The 25,919-nt window shown below is 35.2% G+C and overlaps 1 protein-coding gene across 14 annotated transcripts in view; it reads left to right on the forward strand.

Annotated features, from left to right (window-relative positions):
* The window catches only part of ADGRB3 (adhesion G protein-coupled receptor B3), a 448,324-nt gene that overhangs the window by 179,985 nt on the left and 242,420 nt on the right, over positions 1-25,919 (forward strand). For 11 of the 14 annotated variants that reach the window (XR_013181240.1, XM_077174780.1, XM_077174786.1 and 8 more), the window contains 8 exons: positions 50-160; positions 2,421-2,450; positions 5,327-5,488; positions 12,590-12,754; positions 15,647-15,811; positions 16,664-16,828; positions 23,422-23,523; positions 24,089-24,195. Coding sequence is in view for 13 of the 14 variants with exons in the window: in XM_077174780.1 (XP_077030895.1) it covers positions 50-160; positions 2,421-2,450; positions 5,327-5,488; positions 12,590-12,754; positions 15,647-15,811; positions 16,664-16,828; positions 23,422-23,523; positions 24,089-24,195 (1,007 nt within the window). In the remaining variant the exon portion in view is untranslated. The remainder of the gene's footprint in view (positions 1-49; positions 161-2,420; positions 2,451-5,326; positions 5,489-12,589; positions 12,755-15,646; positions 15,812-16,663; positions 16,829-23,421; positions 23,524-24,088; positions 24,196-25,919) is intronic. The other 3 variants (XM_077174784.1, XM_054629162.2, XM_077174789.1) reach the window with 2 other exon arrangements.

The following is a 25,919-nucleotide window of genomic DNA, read 5'->3' on the forward strand; positions in this document are numbered from 1 at the left end:
TGAGAAATGTCTACACACAAGCTTTCATAAACCTTTATTCTGTCTCTAGAATTTGGAATGATGGGAGATCATACAATTAAAAGTCAGCGACCTCGATCTGTTCATGAGAAAAGGGTCCCTCAGGAACAAGCTGATGCTGCTAAATTTATGGCACAAACTGGTAATACATCAGTTACATTTTTTCTATTTACTGTTGTTAATTTTAGCAAGACCACTGCATGTTTCCATAATCTTTTGCTGCATATTTGTCAGTTTTCTAAGCTGATACTTTTTTTGAGTCATTTATTTTTTTTTCACCAGTTAAAGTCCATAAATAAAGTAGCTAAGAGTTAGATAGATCATGCAAAAACATGCACTGTGAATGTGAATACCAAATCATTTAGTGTAAGCATGAATTTCTTTAGTAGTAAAAGCAGTCTCACATGTACAAACACAGGACAGCTCACTGTGACATGTTAACTTTTTTTCAAAGATGTTAAGAACATGCTTCAGAATTTCTTTATAAATAGAATGTCTAATCCTAGCTTTAGGCTTTTATCAAATTAATTAATTACTGGGGTGACTTTAATGTGCATGCGTTCAGCATTTGCTATCTTTGGCCCAGCACGATGCTCTGTTCTCTAGTTTCCAGATTCATAATTGCTAAATGAAATTGGCCGTAAGTAGATTTTAATTGAATGTGCAAATTATCTAACAGTTTTTCATCTAAAACATATTTTCTAATTTTGTTTGAGCAACTTCATCTTCTTTATCTAAAGATACCAAGATGATATTGGAAACCTGGAACTGAAGTAATTAAAAAAAAGCCTGATTAGCCTGTTTACCAACAGTTACCACAGCTGTCTTTGAGGTGAATGATAAAATTTTAGTGGTGAGTTGAATTAAGCTCTCATACACCAAAACTACTGCCCATTTTGACTTCAGTAATGATCCATGTATCTGTTGGTAAAAGCTAACTCTTTATAGGTACCCTACACACTTCATTCCAGTAAGTTACTGAGTTGACAATCTTGTACCCCATAATTGTTGTATGGATTTGAATCAACTTCTTCTGTATCCCATAGTAACTAACCTAGAATATATGCCTGCATCAGTTGTACATAATGCTTCCAGTTTTTATGCACTTCAGTAAAAGAGCTATAATTGCTTCTAGTTATGTTGCATGTTGACTTCCTTAGTGGTAGGGTGCTTTACTTAACAGATTTGCAGAAATCGGTATATTAAGCAATCTAAGTATAGCCAATCAGTGTAGACCTGTTCGATAACAAATTTAGAATAGGAAAAAGTCTGTTTCCCTCATATTAATCTATAGGATTGCTTTTATGGCTAACTCCCAGATACTACTGTAAGCAAATGCAGTGGAAGAAGGGAGCCTAGAGTTCTCTGGGTCTCCATGCAGTTTTTGTTTAGGAAAGTAGAACTTATCACTTACATACCTAGATCAGACATATAATGTTAGTTGCTTACTACATAGAATAACACCTTTGCTTTTATGCTGCTTCTTGAATTCATACAATTACTCAAAAAATAATAAAATTATCTGGGGGTTTTTTCCCATTTAAATCCTTAAAACTTTAATAATATCACGCAAATCTTGTATTTGATAATTTTTAGTCATGCATTGCAGTGCATCTATTCTGGGTATTAAGAGAGCTGCATTACAAGTGCAGCCCTTATACCATCACCTTCCAATACATTGTGTGTGTGGAGTGGGAGATGAGAGTTCCAAATTGCACAGGATTGGTTTTCAAGGTCCTGTTCTGAAAGCATGTGAGATGTATGAGCATATAAATTTAGATGTCAGAGTTTGGGGAAATATATATTTTCCATGCTGCAGGTTAATACATTTTAAGTAATACTTGTGCTCTTTCTGGACATACTAATTTTCATATCTTCATTTTGTTTTTCCTTTGTAGTAATCATTGCATATTTTCTTCACCTGTAATGCATTCATTTTTCTTGCAATAAAATGATTGTGATATCTTCCCAAACTGATTCATAAGGTTTTTTTCCTAACATATCTATCTCATTAATTTATCCACTAAGAAATATTATTAGTAATTGGTTATTGAGTTTATGGGGTTTTATATTTTAAGCCTTGATATTTTATTTTGTGTAATAATAAAACAGATACAAAAGTGCAACAAAATATTTGTATGTTTTTAAAAGGCAGAGAGATAGCAATAGAGAAATGTCCTGGAAAAGATTTATGAAAAGCATTAAATACTGTTTGAATTGTGGACTTAATCCACCAAATTTTGCTGGAAATTGAAGAGTTTTAAAATGTGGTATTAAAATATGCATTTTTCTGGTTTTGGAGAGTATTATGAAGCAGTAAAAACATTTATTAAAAATACTGTGTGAATAATTTCTTGTTCTATATTTGTCATTTTATGTGTTTGGACTGATCCTTCCCTTAGGTGTTATGGGATTTAGAGAGTATAATGCAGGTAAGTTTTACACAGATCAATGAGGCCTTCCATACAGTAAGTTATGTTTCCTCTTACGTGTCAAGCATCAGGGGAGAATAAGAGTTTAGTAGCTTGCTAAGAAATAATTTGGGATTACAGATTTAATATGATTGATATAAAAATTTAAGAGTTCTCAAATAACAGAAAACAAGAAGGTAAATAAAAAGTAGCCTGTTCAAAATTCTCATTTCAGAAAAGAATGGATAAGAGGAAAGCAAACAATGGAAGATATATTTGCAGATTTTGTACTTAACCTAGATTTATTCTAGAAAATATAGCAGTTTTATGTGCTGAAGTTAAAATGGTAAATTAACAATTATATATATGTAAAGATGTTTTCCTTCTTTTAATCTTTTAAAATAAGTAATAATTGTCCTGAAAACAGTATAAAATACTCTGAAAAATTAAAAATTACCAAAAAAATCATAATGCATTGTATAAAAGGAAGCAAAGCAGCTGGTGAGATAAGTGTGTTCTTTATTTTGTTTACATTTTGCTCTTTTTGGCACTGCATGTTAATATGGAGGATCTTCCTCCAGCAAATGTTTAAGCCTTCTTTACATATGATGACGTATATTAAGAAATTATGCTTTTTGTGAATGAGCAGTACATAAATTCTCAGAACTTCTAATAATTAGTACCAATTTCAAAATTCACTCAATACATTCACACAACAGTCTGACTACAGCCTAATAATCATGTTGCTGATATTTTCCATCATATTCCAAGGGTTTAGAGTAATATTTTTATCACTTTAATATATAATTTATTTTTAATTTCTTTATTTTATTAGTTGTGTAATGTCAATATGTCTGTGTTGAATAATGGATTGTTTACACTGAGTATATATAACTCTTTTACATAATGAGGAACATCTTGAGAAACATAGTTTAGACTTTTTCTGCTGCTTGACCTTTTATCTAAGCAATTTTAACAAAGGCAAAGTCAAACTTCAAACATGTAGGAAAAGACAAAAAGTATTAGCCTAGAAACTCACAGTAATACAAGTCTTTTTACCATGCATATAGGGCTTATAGCACATATTTTATAATTTTTAATGTCTACATATATATTCAATATATTTAGCATGTTATGTCATCTAACCTGAACCTAAGCCGTCTAACTGCCTAATCAAAGTGCTAAATTCATGTCACAAGAAGTATTAAAACAATAATCAGTGATTTTTTTTTCATTTTTTTCACCTAACAAATAAATAAAAGGACTACAAAAATTACTGGTGAATTTTTGTGTGTAGAAAGCTCATAATTTTGTGGTTTTCTGTAGAAATTTTTAGAATTGCATATAATTTTATTAAAAACAGAGGGATTTGTGTGCTAATTATAACGCATTCTGTCTTTTTACTGAATAAGAAGCACTTTTTTTTTATAAAGCATTGAATAGCCTCAGAATTGAACCTTAGAAGTCTAGCAGAAACAATCATTTTGCAAAGGCTTCCTGCCTGACCTCTGGGGGAAAAAAAAACAACAACCAAAAAAAGACAGCTTGGAGAGATTCACAGATTCTTGCTACAAAGTACAGTTTGATGAAACAGCATGTCACTTACTGCATTCTTGGAAGATAGCACCAGAATATTCCTGCTTTGCAGACAGTCCCTCAACTGTGATCAGTATCAGAACTTTTGGAAGGCTAGAAGTATACTGAGATAACTGAAATTTCAAGCAAGCCCCTCAAGTCTGCAGATTTTATCATGCCACTGATTTTAAAACAGAAAGTCCCATTTGTTTCAAAAAAGGCTTACACTAAAAAATTAAGCATGCAGTAAGGATTTCAGCTGCCATTTTACATTACATTCTGAATTTTAACAGAAGAAGCTAAACATCAATGCACAATTATTTACTCAAATTGTTCAGTGAGGTATGTTCACATTATTTTTGCACTTGCTTTCTGAGAATACTCAAGGGACTGATTTTTCTGAACAGGAATTCCTTTGGAAAAGGAATTCCACAATTGTGTGTATAGCTGTTCATGCATTCTTTCAAAATTCAAGCATTCTTTCCAGAGCATCCATGGAAGAAAACGTTATGCATTACTTGCTTTCAAAAAATAAAAATTTAATATTCTGTCTCTCAGAAATTAAAAAAAATCCTCTTTTCTAATATACAGTATTAATAAATCACATCTGACAATTTTCAACACAGTAGTATATATTACTTTCCGTAATTAGGTCTGATACACCCAAGAATTCAGCATACCTGTAGGTCAAAAGCAAGGAGTAAATTTATGCAGCAAATTATCAAAGTTTCCATCCCACATTCCAGGTTAAAGTTTAGTAAAAAAAATGGTTTTCTTTGTCAGAGAACTTCATTCAAATGCTATTTGATTCTGCTGAAGAAAATGTAAGACATTAGGGGCTGGTTTGTCTGGGCTTTTTTCATTGGAATTCCCTTACTGGTAGGGCTCCTTAAACTGTTACTGAGCATTAATTCTAGAGGGATAAGTATAAATATCAAAGACAAATCCTTTGCTATTATGTAAAAAGAGTTGTCTATGTTCTTACAGAATCCTGAGGGTAGTGTTGTTTCTGAAGTGTTGAAGGGCAGTAGTTCTCATAAAGTTGTAAATGATGCTAAGACATCAAAGTGTTCCCCTCTGACAGGCATTTTGTGATTGCAGCATCATAGGTGTCCTTGTTTTCTATTCATTGCACATTTTCACAGCTGCTTTACTCCATAAACCTTTAAATATTTATTTTGGTGTGGTACCTTTTACTTTGATTTATGAGAGCGGATGATAATGAGCTTCAGCAAAAAAAAAAAAAAAAGAAACCAAACAAAACAACCTGTGTCATTAATACTTATGTCTATATTCATGTTTGTTTGTTGTCTTGAATACAGGTGAATCTGGTGTTGAAGAGTGGGCCCAGTGGAGTACGTGTTCAGTTACTTGTGGTCAAGGGTCGCAGGTGCGAACCAGAACTTGTGTATCACCTTACGGGACACACTGCAGCGGCCCTTTAAGAGAATCAAGGGTTTGCAATAACACTGCCCTCTGTCCAGGTAGTGTTAGCAGCCAATAAATAAATTGTGGATGTTTTTGAACTGTATAATGATAAGAATTTGAAACTAAATATATTTTTATTTTTCATTATTGTTACCATGGATTTCATAGGGGCATTTCAATTAAAGCAGAGAACTGTAATTCTATTTACCTGTGATTTTTTTTTCACATAGGTTATTATTTTTATTTTCAGAGCAGTCAAGATATGGAGCAAGAGCACCTTTTTTACTGACAGCTTCATATTTTTTTTCAAAAAGTCTATATTCTCTAATTTTCACTCAGAAAAGAGAAGGTAGCATAAGTACAAAGACAAACTAGGGAAGAAATCCAGATAATGAACACATTAAGGAGCAGAGACTAATTAAGAGGGTGGGTTAACATATATTATTTGACATGCAATTGTTTTCCCATTTAGAATACTCTCTTTCAGGCAATGGGCCAGACAATGTTCTATGCACAGTTATGTCTTCATGGACTTCCCTTTACATTGTTCTGGCAAGAAAGGGCAACAGCTACCTATCAAAGGAAAAAAGATCAGACAAAAGTAACTCTCTTACATCTGACACACGGTAAAGGTCATCAGTGTCTTGCATCACAGTTTTCCTACTCCTTTTGTCTGAGAGATCTGGACATCGTTGGAGTTCAGCAGTAGTTATACACTAAGGAGAAGAGACAGGCATATTCAAGTTAGTTGCTGAAAGGGCACATCTTTCTTTAGACTCTACCTGTGGATCTGTGATGGGAATCTATGCTGGGAAGCAAGAGGGAAGGCATATGCCTCACGACTACATTATTTTTCCTCTGTTGTGACTGAAATGCAAAAAAAAAAGAAAAAGACTATATACCATCCTTCAGATGGTATATAGTACAAATTCAGGACAAATTCCTCAGGTCTCTGGAACATTTGATCCCAAGAGGGTGGTGAGCTATCTTCAGCTTCTGGGGAAGCTCAGTACATTTTTGAAAGTAAACTAAATTGTCACACAGAGAGAACTCTTGGACTGTGTCTCAATGAGCAGTAATATGTAGGATCCAACTCTCATGTTGTTACTGTGTATTTAAAAATAGCCAATGGGAAGTGCATGTGATCCCATCGGTTTCTGTATCAGCATTATAAGCATTTAGGGAGCCTCTGTAATGAAAATGAGCTTACAAGATTGTCTCTAGATGATGCATGATGGTAACAAGAATTGCTCTCAACACCTAGTGTTTCCTATCATGCTTAAGTTAATCAATTCACATGAAATTCTATAATATTTTAGAGTAGAAATGCCTAATTAGAGCTGAATTTTAATACTTTAGAAGTGGTAAAACTTTACACATGGAAGTGTTTCCATACAAAAATGGCAGGTATTTCTAAAACATTTAGAGTAGCTGAGTAGCTTGGATTGTGCCAGAGTAAAAGAAATGAACAAATATTGCAAACAATCAAAGATAGATTTAAATATTCATTTGAAACTATGTGAAGAATGAACATGAAAACAGTCCACCTCTCACAATGAGTTCTGCCTGATTTTTTGCTAATATTAACAAAGAAGAGGGAAGAGGATTAATAACCTAATTTTCAGAATTTTATCTTCATTCTCTCCAGAAAAGGATATTAAGTTTTTATACAAAAACAAACCAAAACCAAAAAGAAAACAAACAAACAAACAAACAAACAGGTAATGCAAAAGCCAAGGTAATTACTTTGCTGTCAAATTTAAACTGGAAAAAAAGTTAATTCTTAAATATGTTATGGACAAAGAAGCCTTTAACAATGCTCACCCCAAAACACTGCTCCATATTTCTCAGGTCACAAAGGAGCTGTTTCCTTATATCCTCACACTTCAGGATACAGCTTTTGTTTCCCGATCCCCAGTAGCAAAGGCTACAAATTCTTAGTGTCTGCAATGCCAAGATATTTTCTTTTTCAGCTCACCACAGCTGATTTTGATAATCTCTATGTATCTTGAGATACCTTTCCTAAATAATCAGTCTCCTGGGCTTAATCTTGCATATTGTTCCATGCAGTTACAATACCTTATTAATTTATGTTTTTCTCTGTCTGACTACAGGATCACTACTGTGTAGCAGTGTGCAAGATTAGCAATTTAGAAATATGCTTTTCCTAGGCACTGCTTAATTAATTTTTCAAACATCCTTTTAATTATTAGCCCAAATATCCTCTGTCCTCATCCTATTATGTGTCCTGACTCAGAAAGTTGCATAGTTCCTGATCCCTGGTCCATCCATTAAAAAAAATATATATAGTCTGTATACTAGGGTATTTAAAACAGATGTTTGAAAAAATGATTAGTAAAAGGATGTGGGGCATTGTGAGAGCTGGAATGTTTCCTAATCAAAGAGTTGTCCCTTTAACATAAAAAAAAATACGCAGAATCACCTACTGTACTTCATGATCTACCCATAGGCTTCAAAGGAATCTGTTAAATTTGCAAATACTAATGCAAAGCTTTCAGACTATTTTTTCTATTGCCTTTATATATTCTTTATATACACTTTAACATATTTTATATGCTGTCCAAGATACTCACTGGGATGTTAGAGAACATATTTCTCTGTGATCTCGGTGTCCTGGAAAATTTGGAAAATGGGATTTACCAGCTTCATATATATGTATGTATTGGAATAGATATTTAAATTTCAAAATAGCATTACTGATAGTTGAAGTAAAATAATGAAAGAACTACTTTTTACATAATTTTGGGTTGTTTATATTTATTTCAGACCAATACTATTCTAAAGAAGTGCAGCATAGTAGACAACAAAACATAGATAATTTTTATTGCCACTGGTCCTTTTGCAGGTGGAGATACCTCATGATCCATTACTGCAGTGCTACCGTATTCATTTCAGTTTAGTGAATTATTTCTAACACAGCTAAAACTTAAGGGGAAAGACCATTGGATTTCCATGCTTGCAGATCATCTCAGCTTCTGTTTCTCCTTCTCCATTGCCTTGAACACCTTTTGCCACAAAATCTAGTTGTAGCTTAGAATTTCCAGGCTTATGGGTAAAGCAAGACATGGCAGGAGCAGGAATACACTAAGCCATTTCAAACATTTGTATTCTCAAATGCTCTACTTTGGCTGGTGTTATTTGCTAAGGTAGTTTTACTTACCTCCCTTTTTTCTCTCCCTCATCTTATTGCAACAGGGCCTGACAAAAAACTTGTCTGCATCTTTCTTAGACATCCCCTTTAACCAGCAAAAGGCCACAATAAGGTCTCTATGGAGACCTCTTTTCCAGACTGAACAACCCAAACTGTTCTATCCTGTCTTCATAGAGGAGATGTTCCATCTCTCTGATCATCTCTGTTGCAGTGCTCTGGACCACCTCCAACAGGTTCATGTCTTTCTATGCTGAGGACCCAGAGCTGGATGCAACACTCCAGGTGGAGTCCCACCAGAGTGGAGTTGCAGGGCAGAACCTACTCCCTCATCTGCTGGCCATGATGCTTTTGATGCAGCTCAGGATGTGTTTGGCTTTCTGGGCTGCAAATGCACAGTGCTGGCTCAGGCCCAACATCTCATTCACAAACAGCCTGAAGTCCTTCCTTGTAGGGCTGCTCTCAATTCCATTATCTCCCATCCTGTGTTGAAACCAGGTTGCCCCCAAGCCATGCACAGGACCTTGTTGAACCTAATAGCATTCACATGGTCCTTCTCCTACAGCTTATCCAGCTCCCTCTGGATGATCTTGTCCCTCAGGTTTGTCAATCACACCACTCAGCTTGGGGCTGTCCACAGACTTGCCAAGGGTGCGCTCAGTCCCGCTGTCTGTGTCGTTGATGAAGATATCAAACAGTACTGGACCTACCTGCACCATGGCAACAGCCATATTTTTTTCAATATCTGTTCAATTTAAAGCTGAACAAATCAAAAGTGTTTAAACCCCAATAAAAATCTCACAAAATATGTTTGTAGGATGAAGGCCAGCATGGCCTAACGCCTCCTTCCACTTCACAGCAGTTGTGTGTTGTGAACACTGTGGGTGTTCACTTCAACATGATTAGGTTCACAGAGTGGCAGAGAGATGGGAAAGAAGCTTTGCAGTAATCCAAACTTGTTGTGCTAGCAATGTTTTTGACAGAGAAGCTGGCAATAATCTGAATATTTTTGTCCCAAATAATGAATCTTGCATCTGAAATTGTGTTATAGAAAACAGTAACTCCTCTGCGGGCCAGCTCTCCATCTGGTGTAATTTGGCATAGCTCATGTGGCCATAATTCATCAGATGCAATAGGGGACTTTTTTGCATTTAGAAAATAGTGTTAAAGAAAGAATGTGTAAATAAAATATCAGAAAGAAAAATCAGGGGTAAGAAACTTTTAATTAAGATGTTCTTTTAACGATAATCTGGATAATACTGGGCACTTCTGTAATGTGTTGTTTTAGTGTTATGCCTATTCCATCCTTGATTTTGTTATTGGACTACTAGTTTCAGATATAAAAGTCTACAAATGCAAGAAGATGCTGTGAAACTTTTACTTAATGAGATAAAATTTGTCATGGAAGATGATTTTTGGCACAGCTTAATTTAAACCACAAACAGATAGAGGCTGCTTTCAGTCCATCCAAAATGAAACATTTTGTTTTGGCTTGTGTTTAGTTCCAAAATCACATAGGAATTGTTTTGTGTTGCTGCTAGCATGCAATCAACTCTTTCCTGAAGAAATACACATCCTCTTGGTTAAAGACCTTTAAAGAGCCATTCAGACAAAGACAACTAACTTAGAACATTTTGACAACATGAATCAAAATTCCAAATTAAGCGATAGGCTTAAACTTGTATGTGCCCTGAAAAACCCCACTCTATGTCTACATAGAGTCAAGACCTTTTCAATTTTTTATTTTTCTAGAGAATAATCTTTTTAGAATTTGGATTAACTTTGTTTAGCTAATTTTTATACTTTTTAAAAATCTTGTTGCATCTGAACATTTTAATCAACCATTGTGGTATCAGGAGATGAAATTATGTCATGTTTTTATTACTGGTTATTGTTTGGAATCTGATCTGACAAACTGTTTTCTCATTAATTTTGCTCATATGAAAAAACTGGGAATCTTAGAGATGTGTCTGGATTCGTAATCTAACACCTTGCCAATGAGAAAAAAAAAATCAATTATATAGCTGAATAAAAACAGCTGTACAAGTATAGTACTTGTTAAGAACAGCTGAAACTAAAAGAGTTATGGGCAGGTATAGTCATAAATTTACTATTTTTAGAAGTGCAAGACTTTCTGTTTTTGACAAAAATGTCAAAGTTAATCAAGGTTTCTAAACTAACTAGACTAAAATCTGTCACTTTAACATTAATTTGGACTGTTCCTAAGGGTTATTTTTTTAATATAATGCAGATGGATATGATATTTAGAGAAAGATAATAAGGACATAGGATGTGGTCTTTTTGACCACTTTTATGTGACCAAATGAAAACCTTTCATTGATTGAGCTGTTGTCCAGTGAGTTAAAATCTTCCCTGAATAAAGTCTGACATTTTCTGTCAGGTACAATTTCTCAGAAGTTAACTAACAAACTTTTTATCTCAACATAGTGTCTGAAATGACAATTTTTCTTACTTTAAATGAAAGGCAATAGAACTTACCTACTTGCTGAATTCCCCTTGATCTTACTGATGAATTTGTGATAATGTGCCAGGGAGCTGAATGTCCTTCCACAGCCTTGCAATTGAATTTCACCTCAGGAAATGTTATTCTGATTCCTGCAAGAAAAGAATTGTATTCATAGAAACTGGGCAGGGGATATGTGCCTTCAGGGCAAAGGAAACCTATATATGAGAAGTTCTTTCACAGTGATGAAAAAAAGTGAGGACAAAACAGAAAATCTATTTCTTCTGTAATGTTGTGAATCATTACTACTGATACACTCAGATGTTATACACAGTTTGCCCCTCCATACACCCTTCAAACAGACAGGGCTTCAGAAACAGAATTATGTGGTACTGGGTGAGATGTTCAGTCTGGATAATAAGTTTGGATTTCTCTTAAATGCTTAACATTACTGCAGTTCTCATCACTACATTCCTGTTCTGACATTGCCTAATTTAAATTTGTGCAACTGCTCTTATTAAAGCAGAAGAAAAATAAGTAAAGTTTGCTTTGCAGTATTATTCAATTTATGTAGAACTGTTTCACAGATGTATGTGTAGAGAATTTCCTGAAAATTTCACTGATTTTTTTCTGTAAAGGGGTTGCATATAGTATGGAAGCTCACATGGATATTGTATATCAGTTTCTCCTATAGTAGAAAATGCTTAAAGTATAGAAAGATTCATCTTCTATGATTTCTTATATAATTATTATCAAATATTTGTATGTAAAAATAGTGGTATAAGTTTGTAATTTATTGTGAACTCGGAAGGTATTTGCAGTTTGTTGAATGAATGTTTTTCCAAGAGTAAAGCATGTATTACAGTCTGTTAAATCAATGAATATGTTCATGTATGGAAAGGGGAAATATCTCTTTTACTTATGTGGTCTTGGAATTTTTGTTGAAGATAATCAAGCACATCTGCCACCATATTTCCACCAGAATTTAAACAATTGAAAAAACTTTAAGATTACTGCCCCAATTTGTGATATTGACATAGTAAGAAATTACTGCATTTATTCCTATAATTTCAAAAGAAAGCTTATTTTTGATTGGTTTTAGATTTTGCCTTGATACAGAAAGTATATGCCAAATTTTCACAAAAGCATGTCTCCTGAAAATCAGGGCTATTAAACATATCAAGTCAGGGACCAAAGATGTCATTATTAACTTCTGAAAAGGAAAGTCATTATGTGTAAAACAGTCAAAGAGGAGAAACTGATAGTGATAGTGAGATTAGTTTAAAGATTAGAGAAAATGTTTCAAAGTATATTTTTAAATATACTTTAGAGAAAATATGATTAAATTAAAATCAACTAAGCTTTTAAAAGTATGTGTTTTCCTATGATAAGGCTTACCTATGAGCCTGATTTCCTTGAAGGTGGCAGAATAACTCCTATTTAAAATGTTGATCTTGTTTATTTTGAAATCCTTTTGTTACTTGTGTGTCTATTTCTGGTTAAAATCTGTGTGGTTTGTTGCAGTACATGGCGTTTGGGAGGAATGGTCACCTTGGAGTTTGTGTTCATTCACATGTGGTCGAGGCCAAAGAACTAGAACAAGGTCATGTATACCTCCCCAGTATGGGGGAAGATCATGTGATGGACCTGAAACACAGCACAAACCTTGCAATATTGCACTCTGCCCTGGTGAGCTCATACAGCAACTCTCTGCTTTGTTACAGTGCATTTCATGTGGGTTGTTTGTGGTTTCTTTTATAGCGCTTTGCACATAGGAACAAAAACATTATCCAAAGTGACTAGCTTGAGTAATATTGTTTGTTGGGAAGGATGGCTCTTACAATTGTTCATAATTATGACTGTAATGGTTAAAGTATATAGTAAGGATGGTAACTGTTCAAGACAGAGGCAAATAATATTTAGTTTCTTTGAGGTACTCTCTCTGTAGGGCACAGTATGTTTTGTAGGAACTCTTGATTCAGGATGGGTCTCAGAGAACCAAAAGGCAAAATACTTCCTGACTGTGCCTGAAAGAGACACATTCAGAGGTCACATAGTTTGTGTCCCCCATATCTGTACAAATTATAGAATACAAAATACAGTTAAAAAATTACAGTTTGCTTGGAGGTTCACTGTAATTATTTATTCATCATATGTCAAACATATTTGTGAAACCATAACCTTTAAATTGCTAATTTATCCAAAATGGATATTATTTACATGTGTACAGACAGAAAGGCTCACACAAGCTAGGGCATTATTGAATACCCATTAAGTTCTTGTATTACATGTTTAGGTGACTCATTTCTGGTAGTTATGTGTGAAACCAATTTCAAAAAATTGCCACTAACCAAATAAACAATGCACAGGCTTCATGTTAAAATGTCCATCTACTAAAATTAAAGATTACTAAAATAAAGGTGTTCTTTCAAAATTGATTTTCAACTTTTTGTCTTTAGATTGTGATTAATTTAGACCAACTTTTTCAAAATGCATGTATAAATCTAATGCATCCAGTTTGCTTCAATATTGTGAAGAAAAACAAAATATATTTTGACCTAATCTGTCAAAAAATTACTTGAGAACTCTGGATTTTGAAACATCATTTGTACCTAAATGAGTTTTAGAGAAACTTCTACACTGTTACATTTAAAAGCAGAACTTTAAGTCTTTGCTCAATATTAAGATTTGCTGCAATTTGCATTTTCAATTTATTAAGGGAATCTTCACGTAGAATTCTCTATTTTTAAAAAGTGTTTCTGAAATAGAAAACTCACATGCTCTTTTCTCCTAAAGATAAATAAGAGAGATGTATGAAATATATATGAGAAGCTGCAGAATGAGTTTTCTCCAAAGACAGTATAATAATTGATTTGATCTTTCCTATCCTAAATAATACTATATAGCAACGAATAAAACTGAAGAGGGTGCATTGAAATGTAATTTCCATAATGTTTTCCTCTTCACATAAACCTTTTATGATTAATGAGTGGAACTAGCATCCATGTTTGGAAAGATTTCCATTTTCTTCTGAATAAATTATCAGGGCTCAGCTTCATAGCTTCAGAGGCATCTGCATTGAGAAGTGCTTCACAACCAGGCATTACACAGAATATTTAATACAGAACTTCAGGGAAAAGCCTCAGAAAATCTCTTCCTTTAATTCACTGGTGCTGAGATCCTGGGCCCAGGATATGGATAGTATCTTTGAAATGTTCTGTTGTTTATGTCTGACATTAGCAAAGTAGTTTGCCTCCATTATTCACTGAACAGTGACACACCCATACAGAACAGTATGTTTAATCACTAACTTTAAGATTCTTCTTTCTATTTTAGACATTAACATCATCAGCTTAGGGAGCTGCTATTCCAACTCCCCTTTAGAAGAATCCTGAAAACAGGGTTTGGCAAGCGCACCAAGTGAAATTCCTTGTTTGGAGTGGTAGTGCTTATATAGCACTAGTAGTTATAGAACCAGGTTTTCAAGGACGAGTATTAATCAAAATTATATTAGAACCTACATTTTGAGATGATATTTAACTGCAGGGGCAATGAGGACCTGATGATTGCCACAGTCTATATGAATGCAGGATCCTGAATTAGCACAATTAGTCATAACACATTTCATAATGCTTGCCTGTTTTTAAACATACTGCCTAGTCCTATTATTATCGACCATATAATTTTTAACTTGTATGGAAGCATAATTGCTTTATGTTTTTTTCATTACCTTGGTTTTTAATATTTTCATTTACCTCAAGAAGCTTTCTGATATACAAAATTATTAATAACAGTCATTAACCTTTACTCAGGAGAATATTCATCCAAACTCAAGTGCATGGGCTAATACAAATTACTAAATACAGAGCCATTTCCACCATTTTCATTTTGTTTAGACATTTAACTTGTCAGTTTCAGAAAGAAGATTATGCAATATGCAAACACAACAGCAGATCTGATAAGAAAGCAAGGAAGGCAGGCAGTTTCTGTCCTGCTACATTTTATCTTAAAAGAATGTTGAAGAACTGGGATCATTTCTCTCACAGGGAGGATGAATGATAAAAATATATTCAGCATTGTGAATACAGAGATGAGAGCCTGTATGTGAGGCAAAGTGGTAACTCCCGTTTTCCTTTTCCTGTTCAACTAAAGACATCTCTTTTCACCATCAGCACCAATAATGTTATAATCTGACCTACCTGAACTATCACTGCAGCTCTTAGAAATCACTTCAGAGGGCTCAGGGTTCACTTACAGGATACAAGAACAGCTCTCACTTTTGCCTAAAAAGACCAGTCTTTTTATAAGGTCTTGTTTTTAATAACACCCCTCAAACAGTATGTGACTGAAATAATTATTTATCCTTTTTTACATCAGTGTACAATTAGAGTAGATTGGAGGCTCTTTACTTGAGGGAAAAGGAAAACAGTTTTATATTAGTTTAAAACAGCTCATAACCTTGGTTTCTGTATTTGATTGCCATGAGAAGCCAGGCTGGGCCCAGCCCGAGGGGCTGCGGTCACCTGCCTGGCTCCGGCGGTAACTCTGCTGTGTCCATCTCTTTTGTGGCCGCGGCGGCAGTGGACGGACAGTGGCAGGAGTGGAGCTCGTGGAGCCAGTGCTCGGTGACCTGCTCCAATGGCACCCAGCAGCGAAGCAGGCAGTGCACGGCGGCGGCCCACGGCGGCTCCGAGTGCAGAGGGCCCTGGGCCGAGAGCCGGGAGTGCTACAACCCCGAGTGCACCGGTGAGTAGCGAGCGGCTCCGCCCGCTGCGGCTCCCTCCGAGCTGGAGCGGGGCCTGCAGGGGGGGCTGGCCTGGCCTCAGCGGGCTGCGAGGGGCAGGGCAGCTGCTGGAACAAAAGCCACTGACTACAACACAAGAAGTTTCACGTCAACATAAGAGTAAGAACTTCTTTACATTGAGTGTGGCAGAGCACTGAAGAGGCTGCCCAGGGAGGCTGTGGAGTGTCCCTCTCTGGAGACATTCAAATCCCACCTGGAGGTGTTCTGTGCACTTGCTCCAGGTGACCCTGCCTTGGCAGGGGTGCTGGACCCGATGATCTCCAGAGGTCCCTTCCAACCCTAGCAGTTCTGTGAGTCCTGGGGCCTCATTCATATTTACTTGATGATGAAAAAAGCTGAAGAATGTGCCCTGAAAAGCTGCATGAAGGCTGCACATCAACTTTTTGGTTTTATTGCTCTTTGAAGGACGTTCAGCAGTTTTAGGCAGGTCTTTTTGAAGCCTAAAGTACCTAAGTTTTTCATGAACCTAGAAAGTAAATATATATGAACTGATTCCCTTTTAGGCTGAGACTGCTTCATGATCCTCTGACAGTACAAAAGCAGCCTTTCAGGATGTGTAGATTCTATATGGTTTTACCTTTAAGCCTCATTTGCTCTGTGAGAACATGTAAAAATCAAGATCTTAAAATATCGCATGCAAAAATGTTTTTACTTAGTTTCTTTTAAGGGTACTTAGGCATATTTTAAATGTGTATTGTTACTGTACAACAGCACTACAAATCAATTTTAAAAAAGAGTAATTCTCCGTTATGATTGTCATCATATCACCGCTGTAATTATATTTTTCCAAACAGCAAATGGCCAGTGGAACCAGTGGGGCCACTGGAGTGGCTGCTCCAAATCCTGTGACGGTGGCTGGGAGAGGCGGATAAGGATCTGTCAAGGTGCTGCTGTGACTGGGCAGCAGTGTGAAGGAACTGGAGAGGAAGTTAGACGGTGCAGTGAACAGAGGTGTCCTGGTGAGATGAAAATACAATTGCTGTTATTATTTACACTACAACAGGGCTTATTTTTATGGGCATCCTTAGGAAAGATAAGATCAATGTCTGTAGAGTAATAGCCATAAGCGAGCCTATCTGGCCTTGCTTTAGACAAGTCATTGCTGGTTTTCTCAGTAGATTTCTGTTTATGCAGCTAAGTGCAAATGAGCCCTATTAGACATATGAGCAATGCATCAAGTTTTGAGCAAAGGAAAATACCATAGTAAAAATAGTTATAAAAAAATACTTGATTGCCTAGGAATCCCTATAGTATTTGGAGCAGGAAAAATTTGCTACAGAAAATCTCTTTGAATGCACTGTATCTGAGAATATCAGGGCTGTTTTTGTAACCTGGAATTCCTTTTATCCAGTATACAAGTGACATCTCTTAAACATTTGGGGTAAATTCTAGTGCAGTAAAAATAAGAGATAAAGTGAGCCTTACCATAGTGTAGAGAGTGAATGAATCAATATGTGAACCACATTTTATAAAAGGGAAAGTAATTGAAAGACACATCTTTCTATTATTAAGCATTAATATAATGCTTAAATATCACTTTTTTAATATAACGCTTTGTATCACTCTTTACTTTGCCCTCCCAACAGATTTAAGTCTTTCCCACTAAAAGCTAATAAAAGTGTATTTTTGAGCTTCTTCAAAAATGATGAATAAAGAATATCTGGTGAATCAGATACTATTTATCATAAACACACATTGTCCTAAAGTAAAAGAATGTATTTTTGGATAGATGAAAGATAAAAAATAAGTAGTTAGTCAGGAGGGTAGGATGTTTTAGCCATCCACTTGGGAAATTATGCAATCTGAACTGCAAGCCAGGAAGCAGCAAAAAATCAATCTAGCAATCTGACTTGTGGACATTTTTGCTGGCTGTTTTCTCTGGTGGTCAGGGAAGGACTTAAATGGCAGGGATGCTTTGGGTCAGGAAATGAGAAATTTATCAGATGTGAATTTTATGTTATCAAGTCCAAATTTTTCATAGGTGGCATATTGATCCCTTGACAGACATCAAGGAACAGTTTTCAAGGTACTTGCAGTACAGTAGAACAATTAGTCTCATTGCATTTGAAGAACAACAAAAAGACTATTTGTAGTTAGAAAGTTATAACACTATACTGTAGAAGCTAACTGAATTTAACTTGCCTTTTAAATGATCTCTTTAATTTCAATAAAAATTTCATCATTTGAAAAGCAGTACAAAATAGTATTTGTATTGGATTCCTAAGCAAACTAATTTCCATGGGTAATTCAGCCTTCCTCTATAAAGCACAACACTAATAGAAGATTAATATGAATCTTCTCAATAAGCAGTCAGATGAACTAGATGCTGCTTATAAAACCATTCTTGAAATAATTTGCATTTGTATATTTAAAAGGAAAATGATACTGCTGCAGTCCAATTTTCAAAGGTTGCCACCTGCTGTTAATAAAATATTTTACAGATGTATTTACAAGTCAAATGCACACAGAGATTTATTTGCCATTTGGTGAAGTTATTTATTTACTTGATTAATTTCAGATTAGATTTAGTATGCTTATAGAAACTCTAACCTAAAGCACCTTTTAATAAGCTATGCTTGTGCAGACTATTAGACATGAATTACAGATTTATTTGCCTCTAGACTGACGTTTACTGAAGTCTCAGATTTAAATGTAGAGATAATTTAACAAAATTTTATAAAATTATATACAAATTACATTCTATAAACAAGTAAAATTGGAAAGTACTATACAGAGTTCAAAGTATAAGAAAATTTCATTATTTGTATGCATTTCTTCCTAGCCCTGAAATAGCTCAGAAAAGCTATTTTTGGCTCACTGGTTTCTTGTTCTATGTAAGCCACTAAACAATGTGAGAAAACTATAATGTTGATCCTTTTTCTTGTATTAGCATTGCTTTGAATAGAACAAGATCCTCAGGTGTGTAGAACCATGTAATATTTTTGTTAAGGGTATGAAAATGCACCTGCTCGTATCACCCAGGGGTCTATTGACTTACAAAAAGTTAAATTATAGCTGCTTTAAATTGTGAAAGCAAAAGGCTAATAAAGCCTTTTTCTGTTATAGTGACTGATGTTAATAAGGTACTTTGCAAACAGAGTGCTTACTTGATAACTGAAAATCGTGCCTGGACATTGTGTAGTTTGTGTTCTGCATTATCTGAGCATTATACAAAATTTTTTCATAGTTTCTCAGTGCTTCCCTTCAAGTGGCTGGGGCATGATCTGAATTACTTTCATCAGCATTAAGAGAGGCAGACTCAGAAGTGCTGTCTGTGAGTTGAGGGTGTGAAGTGACGCAGAGTCACCAGGCAGGTGCAAAGGAGAGCTGCTTTATTGCAAATACCTGGCCTTTTTAAGCAATTAGCCAGTTATCAGCTACACAGATTAAAATCATAACAAATATAATTCAACCAACCTCCATACACCACGATGTGAACACACGATGGTTACATAACTTGTTTTTCTACCTCTAAATCAGCTGAGTCACTTTCCCATAGTCCTTTTCTGCTTAGCCAAAGTAGCAGGCCTGAGCCATGATTTTACAAAGCCTTTACTTGGTAAGGTTTTACCTATATGCAACAACTATCTGAAAACTGGTTTCTCAAAAAGCTTGGTTTCTGAACAAATTTTGTGCATCTTTCTTTCTGATTTGTTTATATTCACAGCTAATTTTAAAACTGTTATTTTTTCCTTCCATTGGGTAATAATCTAGGAATGAAAAAACAAAGATCTGAAAATATTTTGGGTTCAGTTATTGCTGCTTTGTTGCATCCCAAATGTCTTAAGTTAAACCTCACTCCTAGTAGGTCAGCACTACTCTGCACTCAAAATATTTTTCTGTGAAGGATAACTTCAGAAAATTGGAAACAAATCAGAGAAAGTAAAAAATGCTTCTATATTTGGTAAACAGCTAGTCACTCAGGAGTCACAGCAGAAAACTTACACGAGATGAATGAACACTATATCTGTCCCGTAAGAATAATGGAGACAGCTAGATAACAAAAGAAAATGCATCTGATAAGGAGTTGCATGGCAAAACGATCAGAAAATTGTAGAAGATTGTATAAGAGAAATAAAGCAATTTCCACCAAATGCGTCAGTAAAAATGAAGAGATGGGACAACCAAAACCAAAGTGCAGCACTATACAGGGTAGAAGACGTCTGTAAATTTGTTTTTATAAAAATAGGACTATGTTCTTATGACAGCCAGAAGAATGTTTCAACAATACAGTATTGGTTTCCAGAAATACCTAATTTCCTAATATTTAAATCTATATTACCTCTATAATTGTTTCCAATAGTAATGTTTTACCTGGATTTTACTCAAAAAAGATTCTCAACATTTTTCTTAGAAGCATATTTTCAGTAGTATAAAGCCTGATATGGGAGCACTTTAGACCAAAGTATAACTGAAAACAGTGCTAGACTATCTTGTTAGCTAACAGAAAGACAAGAGTGCACAACAACCAAAGATTGGCTAATCATTTCCCACTGATGATGGAAGTTTGTTTCACAGCAGTATTAAATAGATAAGATAGAATAGGAGGAGGGAGAAGATTCAAGTAATTCAAATGATACTCAGCTAAATGATAAAATAAAAACTTTGGGGAGTTTTTTTGTCTCTGATTACAGCACTATTCTATAAGACATCCAAAAGCTTTTTTCCTGTTGCCTTTGTTTATGATAATTTTGCCTGGGGCATTGAATTAGGATTCAAGAGACGAGCTGTAGTTCTACCATCATTTGAGCTGCTGTGTGCTGTAGGGTCACTTGTCTCACCCTTTCATTACCCTCTCCCATATTTGTTATCTGCCTGTGTAGATGGTAGACTCTGTGAGACCCCATGTGTCTCTTGCTTTGTGGGCTGTACTGAGCTTCCACAGATCCCAGCTGGGTTGATTGCCTCTGGAAGATGCATGTCTTCTCTCCAGTAATGTCAGAAGAAGACTGTGCTTCTAGACCACTGACTTTGTTGAATATTTGTGCTGAGGTGGGATGAATTCAGGCCTATCGTTACAGGGGTGTAGCGTGGTACATTTGAGTGCATGCTCTGTGTGGGAAGATGCTGGTGATTCACATCAAGAGTGAAAGAGGACTGCCTTTTATTTGCCAATGATAGCAAATTTTACCTCAGTATTTGCTATTTGCTTCTAAATTCTGGTAGTTTTCTATGATTTTGTACAGCAAACTCATATTTACCTGTGGGTGTGTTATGAATTATTTGTGCCATAGTTACAGAAATACTTGAACTGTTTCTGAGGATCAACAAGGCTTTTGAAGTCAGATGTAGTGTGCCTGTAATGCCTCCATGAGCGACATGGGTTGCAGCCTCACAGATGCTTTAATGTGGGCGAATGCCTGATGAGTAAGCTCTGCCAGATAGGTTTGAGCTTTGGGAAGAAGGAGTTTGTTTTTATCTGCAGCATTCCTTGATCCTTGTACGAGGCATTAAAAGGCCAAGAGTCAGCCAGAGACCAGGAAAAGGTCTTTGCCTGGGCTAAGCAAAACTTCTTCCAAGTTCCAGCTGCTCCCACACCTCTTTCCTGATGACTCAAGGTCTTGGGAGTGCCTTTTACTTTTGAACACAACACACAAGTGCGCTGCTTATCTCCAGCACTAGGTTAAAGTTTCAATATAATCTTGAGTTCTGAAAACTTTAATTCAAAAGCACACTAGTATCCTTCCAAATAGGTGGGAAAATCAGGGATACTACCTGAGGCTTGCTAATGTGAAAGAGAAAATATGGTGCATATAGATGCATTTATATATTTTTTTTAAAGCAAAAAATCTCACATGTAACATTAAGTATGTGGAGAGAAAAACAGTTTTAGTTCTGAGAATCAGCACCTAAAGTGCTGATTAGTGAACACAACACATTTGAAATGGCCACAGCTGCATAACAAATATAGTTCTCACAGAGCTATAAGCTCTAGCAAATTTATGTAATTTATAATATAACCTCCTTATTATGTTAATTTACGCTCCTCAAAACAGAGCATTTCTTTTGTTTATAAGGTCATAATAGAATGGTAATTGCTTTTGCTTATGTCACCAGATGGCTTATGTTTATCAAAATCTGTTTTTTCCCAGTGTATCACTGTCCTGATGCATTCACTCTGTGGGCATATCTGAAGCAGGGCTGGTATTCTAGATTATGGATTTAACTGACTTTCTTTGGGCTTTGCCATTAATGGATCTCTTGCGTTTTATGCAGCACCAACTGTCTTGATTTACGATTCAGGAATGCTGGTGGTGAAGCAAATTTAGCAAGCAATTTTTCTGCCCAACTGTGATTCATATTAGTATTACTGAGCCATCTGCTAGGTATTCTTTGTCCTCTACAAAGAGAGGGTACAGCTTTGTGCAAAAGTCTACTCAGTTCCCTTGCTCACACTTCCGTCAGCAGAAGTACAAAACAGGGAAGATGGACGATTTTATGGGGTAGATAATGGGATGGGCAAAATCTGTGGTCTGTTCCTGACTCTGCTAGAGATTTCCCATGCAACCATGAGTGAATCATTGAATTGCTTTCTGCCTTATCACACCATCTGCTAGAATGAATTTCCTTTCTCTTTTCTTTTTTCTTATTTTGTAACCACTTTGCTGTAATACAGCAGAGTTACTTTTTTTTTTTCTGGAAATACATTTAATAATAAACAATTCCTGTTTTTCTCCGCTGAACTTGGAGTGAATTAGATTTCATTAACTAACATATCAGTGATGTGAGTTGTGAGATGACCACAGCCAGATGTTTTCTGTGCTAATCTAATTTACTCAAAAATCATAAACTGGAATATACACTAACATACAAAGAGCAAGAGGAATCTGCTGTTGTGACCATGTGAAAATAAAACATGAAGCATTTGCTGAAGTTTATTTTTCCCCATGCAGCTCTGTTAGTATAAAATTGTGACAATATTTTTCCCTTTAAATGGTATTGCAATAACCAGTAAAAGGTTATTTTGCTTTATAGACATTATTGACTCAGTCCCACATTATTGACTATACTTTCTTAATTATCAGCTTGTACTGAAACACATTTCAAAGAAATAGCCTGGTTTTATAATATCCTTCAGAATACAAAATTCTCATTTAGCGCCTTTAGCACATTTAATGTTTCAACTGTCTTTTCAGAACTATTTCTTTCACATTAAGATTCAATTTTAGAAAAATCTTTACAAATTTTAGTTTAAGATTAGCATTATAACTTATCACAGTTTAAGTCTCATCATCTTCTGATAGTTTCTAAGTGCTATTGATGAAAATAGAGCAACAAGGAATGAGTCAAACCTGTTAACATTGTAACTACAACCTAAAAAGTGCTTGCTTGCTGGGGAGAATAAAGCCATGGGTTATATGAAATAAATACTGTCACAAAAACAGATATGCAAAATTTCAGGCTTCTCGGTTTTTTTACTTCAAACTTAAAATTAACCCAAGTTATGTTAACATACACATCTCAGGAAAAAGTAGGATGAAATGGAACACTTATTTTTTCTGATATAAAATATGTTAATGTTTCTATTTAAATTCTCATTTGTAAATGACAGCACCTTATGAAATATGTCCTGAAGACTATTTGATGTCAATGGTGTGGAAAAGGACCCCAGCTGGGGACATGGCATTCAATCGATGTCCTCTCAATGCCACAGGTACAGTACTACTTTGAAATTTTATGATGATAAAAAGGGGAGACATATTTTGCTTTGTCTTAGATAAATTATTACTGGACTCATATAAATATGCATAGATATGAATATATCTGTATGAACATCACATATTGACTTATGCATGTGCATGCAAATATACACATGTACATATGACGTCTCTTACAGCTTACATATATATGCATGGGTCTGTGATGTATGTACTTTTATCTGTATATATACATAGATGTATACACGTACATGTGAGTATTATAGCCACAAAGAAAAAGCTGACAAGAAATCAATTTGACTGGATCTGTCAGGCAAAGTGATGAAAAGGAGGGAGAACATAAAAATCTTTTTAATTAAGAAAACACTGCTGAAAAGCAATCAAGTAAACATTGAAATGTGTTTCAGGATCTTATACTACTCTCTATATACCGATGATCATTGCATGAAATTGTTTCTGTGTGTGCCTTTAAAATAGCATGGAATATAGATTAAATAAGGTTTATTCTTTCCAGTTGCTCTCACTTATATAAATATTTTCTGTCTCTTCTGTGTCTTACAGGCACCACTAGCAGACGCTGCTCTCTCAGTGTTCATGGAGTGGCCTTTTGGGAACATCCAAGCTTTGCTAGATGCATATCAAACGAGTACAGACACTTGCAGCATTCAGTAGGTGCAAAGTCAGCTTTAGTACTTGCTCTGTTTATTCATTACTAATCACTGGCGTAAAAAAGAAACTTACTTATTTGGTCTCAGGTTTCTCTTAAGCAATACCAAGAGGAAAACAGATCTGAGAAAGAATAATTTATGTTAATGGATATTATTTTGATCTTGTATAATGCTGGTGTTTGTGAAATAAGCTTTGTCTTACTGTAGAAGTGGAAAAATGCATCAGATTCCCTTCTTTCATGTCTGCTGCATGAAATTTTTATAGGGGTCAGAGGCAAGACATATTTTAGTTTATTAGAAAATGAGATGTGAATAAATGAGATTTACTGGAAGAGCAACTTGCTGAGAATTCTGTAATACTGTGTATTCTTTAATTGCAGAGTAGGAAGCCAGGAATGTTTCTTTTTGCTCTCAAATTTAGAACTTCACATTTGAATGTAACAATAGGAAATGATTATAGGGTAAATCTATTGCAGTGTCTTGGAAAAGGTAAAGTAACTCTAGATGAAGAAATACTATGTGAGTTTTTTTCGAAAAGCCTAAAAAAAGTTTCTTTGCAAAGCATAGGCATTATACAATTATGCACTGTCTAAACATGTTTATATGGATAGATGTAATACATAATGTATATTGCTTTATAAATGTATTACCATCATTTACGTTAGGTATATTAGTTACCCTCCATGTCCCTAGCTGAAGCATTCAGCCAGGTTAATACTATAGTGGGAAATGAGCCTTTAAAGATTCTCATGGACAATGGGTTTCCCTGCATGATATATTCTACTGACATTCTTATTACTCTGCATCCTTTTCCAAAGGCCACTGCTCCGTTTATCATTCAGCAGCAGCACACTAATACAGCTCTGTGCTTCATAACTTCCCAACTTCTCAACCAAGTGCAAAACTTCTGTAACATGTTTAAAATTCTTTAGTGGCTTGAAAAGCAGTAGCCTGACTGCCATTCCTTAAATCTGTATTGCTACTTAGAGGAGATTTTGATTAATTCCTTTGAGCTGCATTTCTGTTTTGTTAGACCCAATTTATTTGAGGCCCGGGATTCAGTTTCAGAGTAGGTCAAAGCAAGAATTATTTTTAAGATAGGACAGAATAGATAGTCAAAGGAATTTTCCCCACTACACAGAAGCTTCTATTTTACCCAACTGCCTACATGTTTATCTCTCCCTTTAGTGTTCACACTCAAAAAACCACGATAAGTTGGCTGTAACATTTTTGCATTTAATAATTTTAGTATTTTATTCTGTGGCAACAATTTCATTTGTTAGGTCTATGCTAGTTTGCATCTCAAACTATGCAAAATGCTGTTTCATGCTATTCAGTGGTTTGACTTACCTGGCTTTGGTAGGCAATGGTTATTTTGCAAGAGCTGCAAGTCTGACTTGTTGGACAAAAGACATTTCTAACCTAGAGCAGATTTCTCTTTTTTTTCTATTTTCCTTTTTTGAAATATTAATTATAAGTAAATTACACTGTGAAATATTCTTTCTGCCAAAGAACATTTAAAAATTGGTAATGCTTTTTTAAAATTACAGAAGCACCTAAACATATCTTTTTTCTGCACAAAATTTAAGTCTGGCTCATGTGCATACAAATTAAAGTGGACTTCTTTTACACTTCGGAACTGTCCACAAGGAAACTTGATCTGTCTTACATCTTTCTGCTTCTCAAAGTGAACAACGCATCATATTTAAAAAATCAGAGAAAAT

This window comes from Agelaius phoeniceus, chromosome 3, assembly GCF_051311805.1.
Source record: "Agelaius phoeniceus isolate bAgePho1 chromosome 3, bAgePho1.hap1, whole genome shotgun sequence".
NCBI classification, from domain to species: domain Eukaryota; kingdom Metazoa; phylum Chordata; class Aves; order Passeriformes; family Icteridae; genus Agelaius; species Agelaius phoeniceus.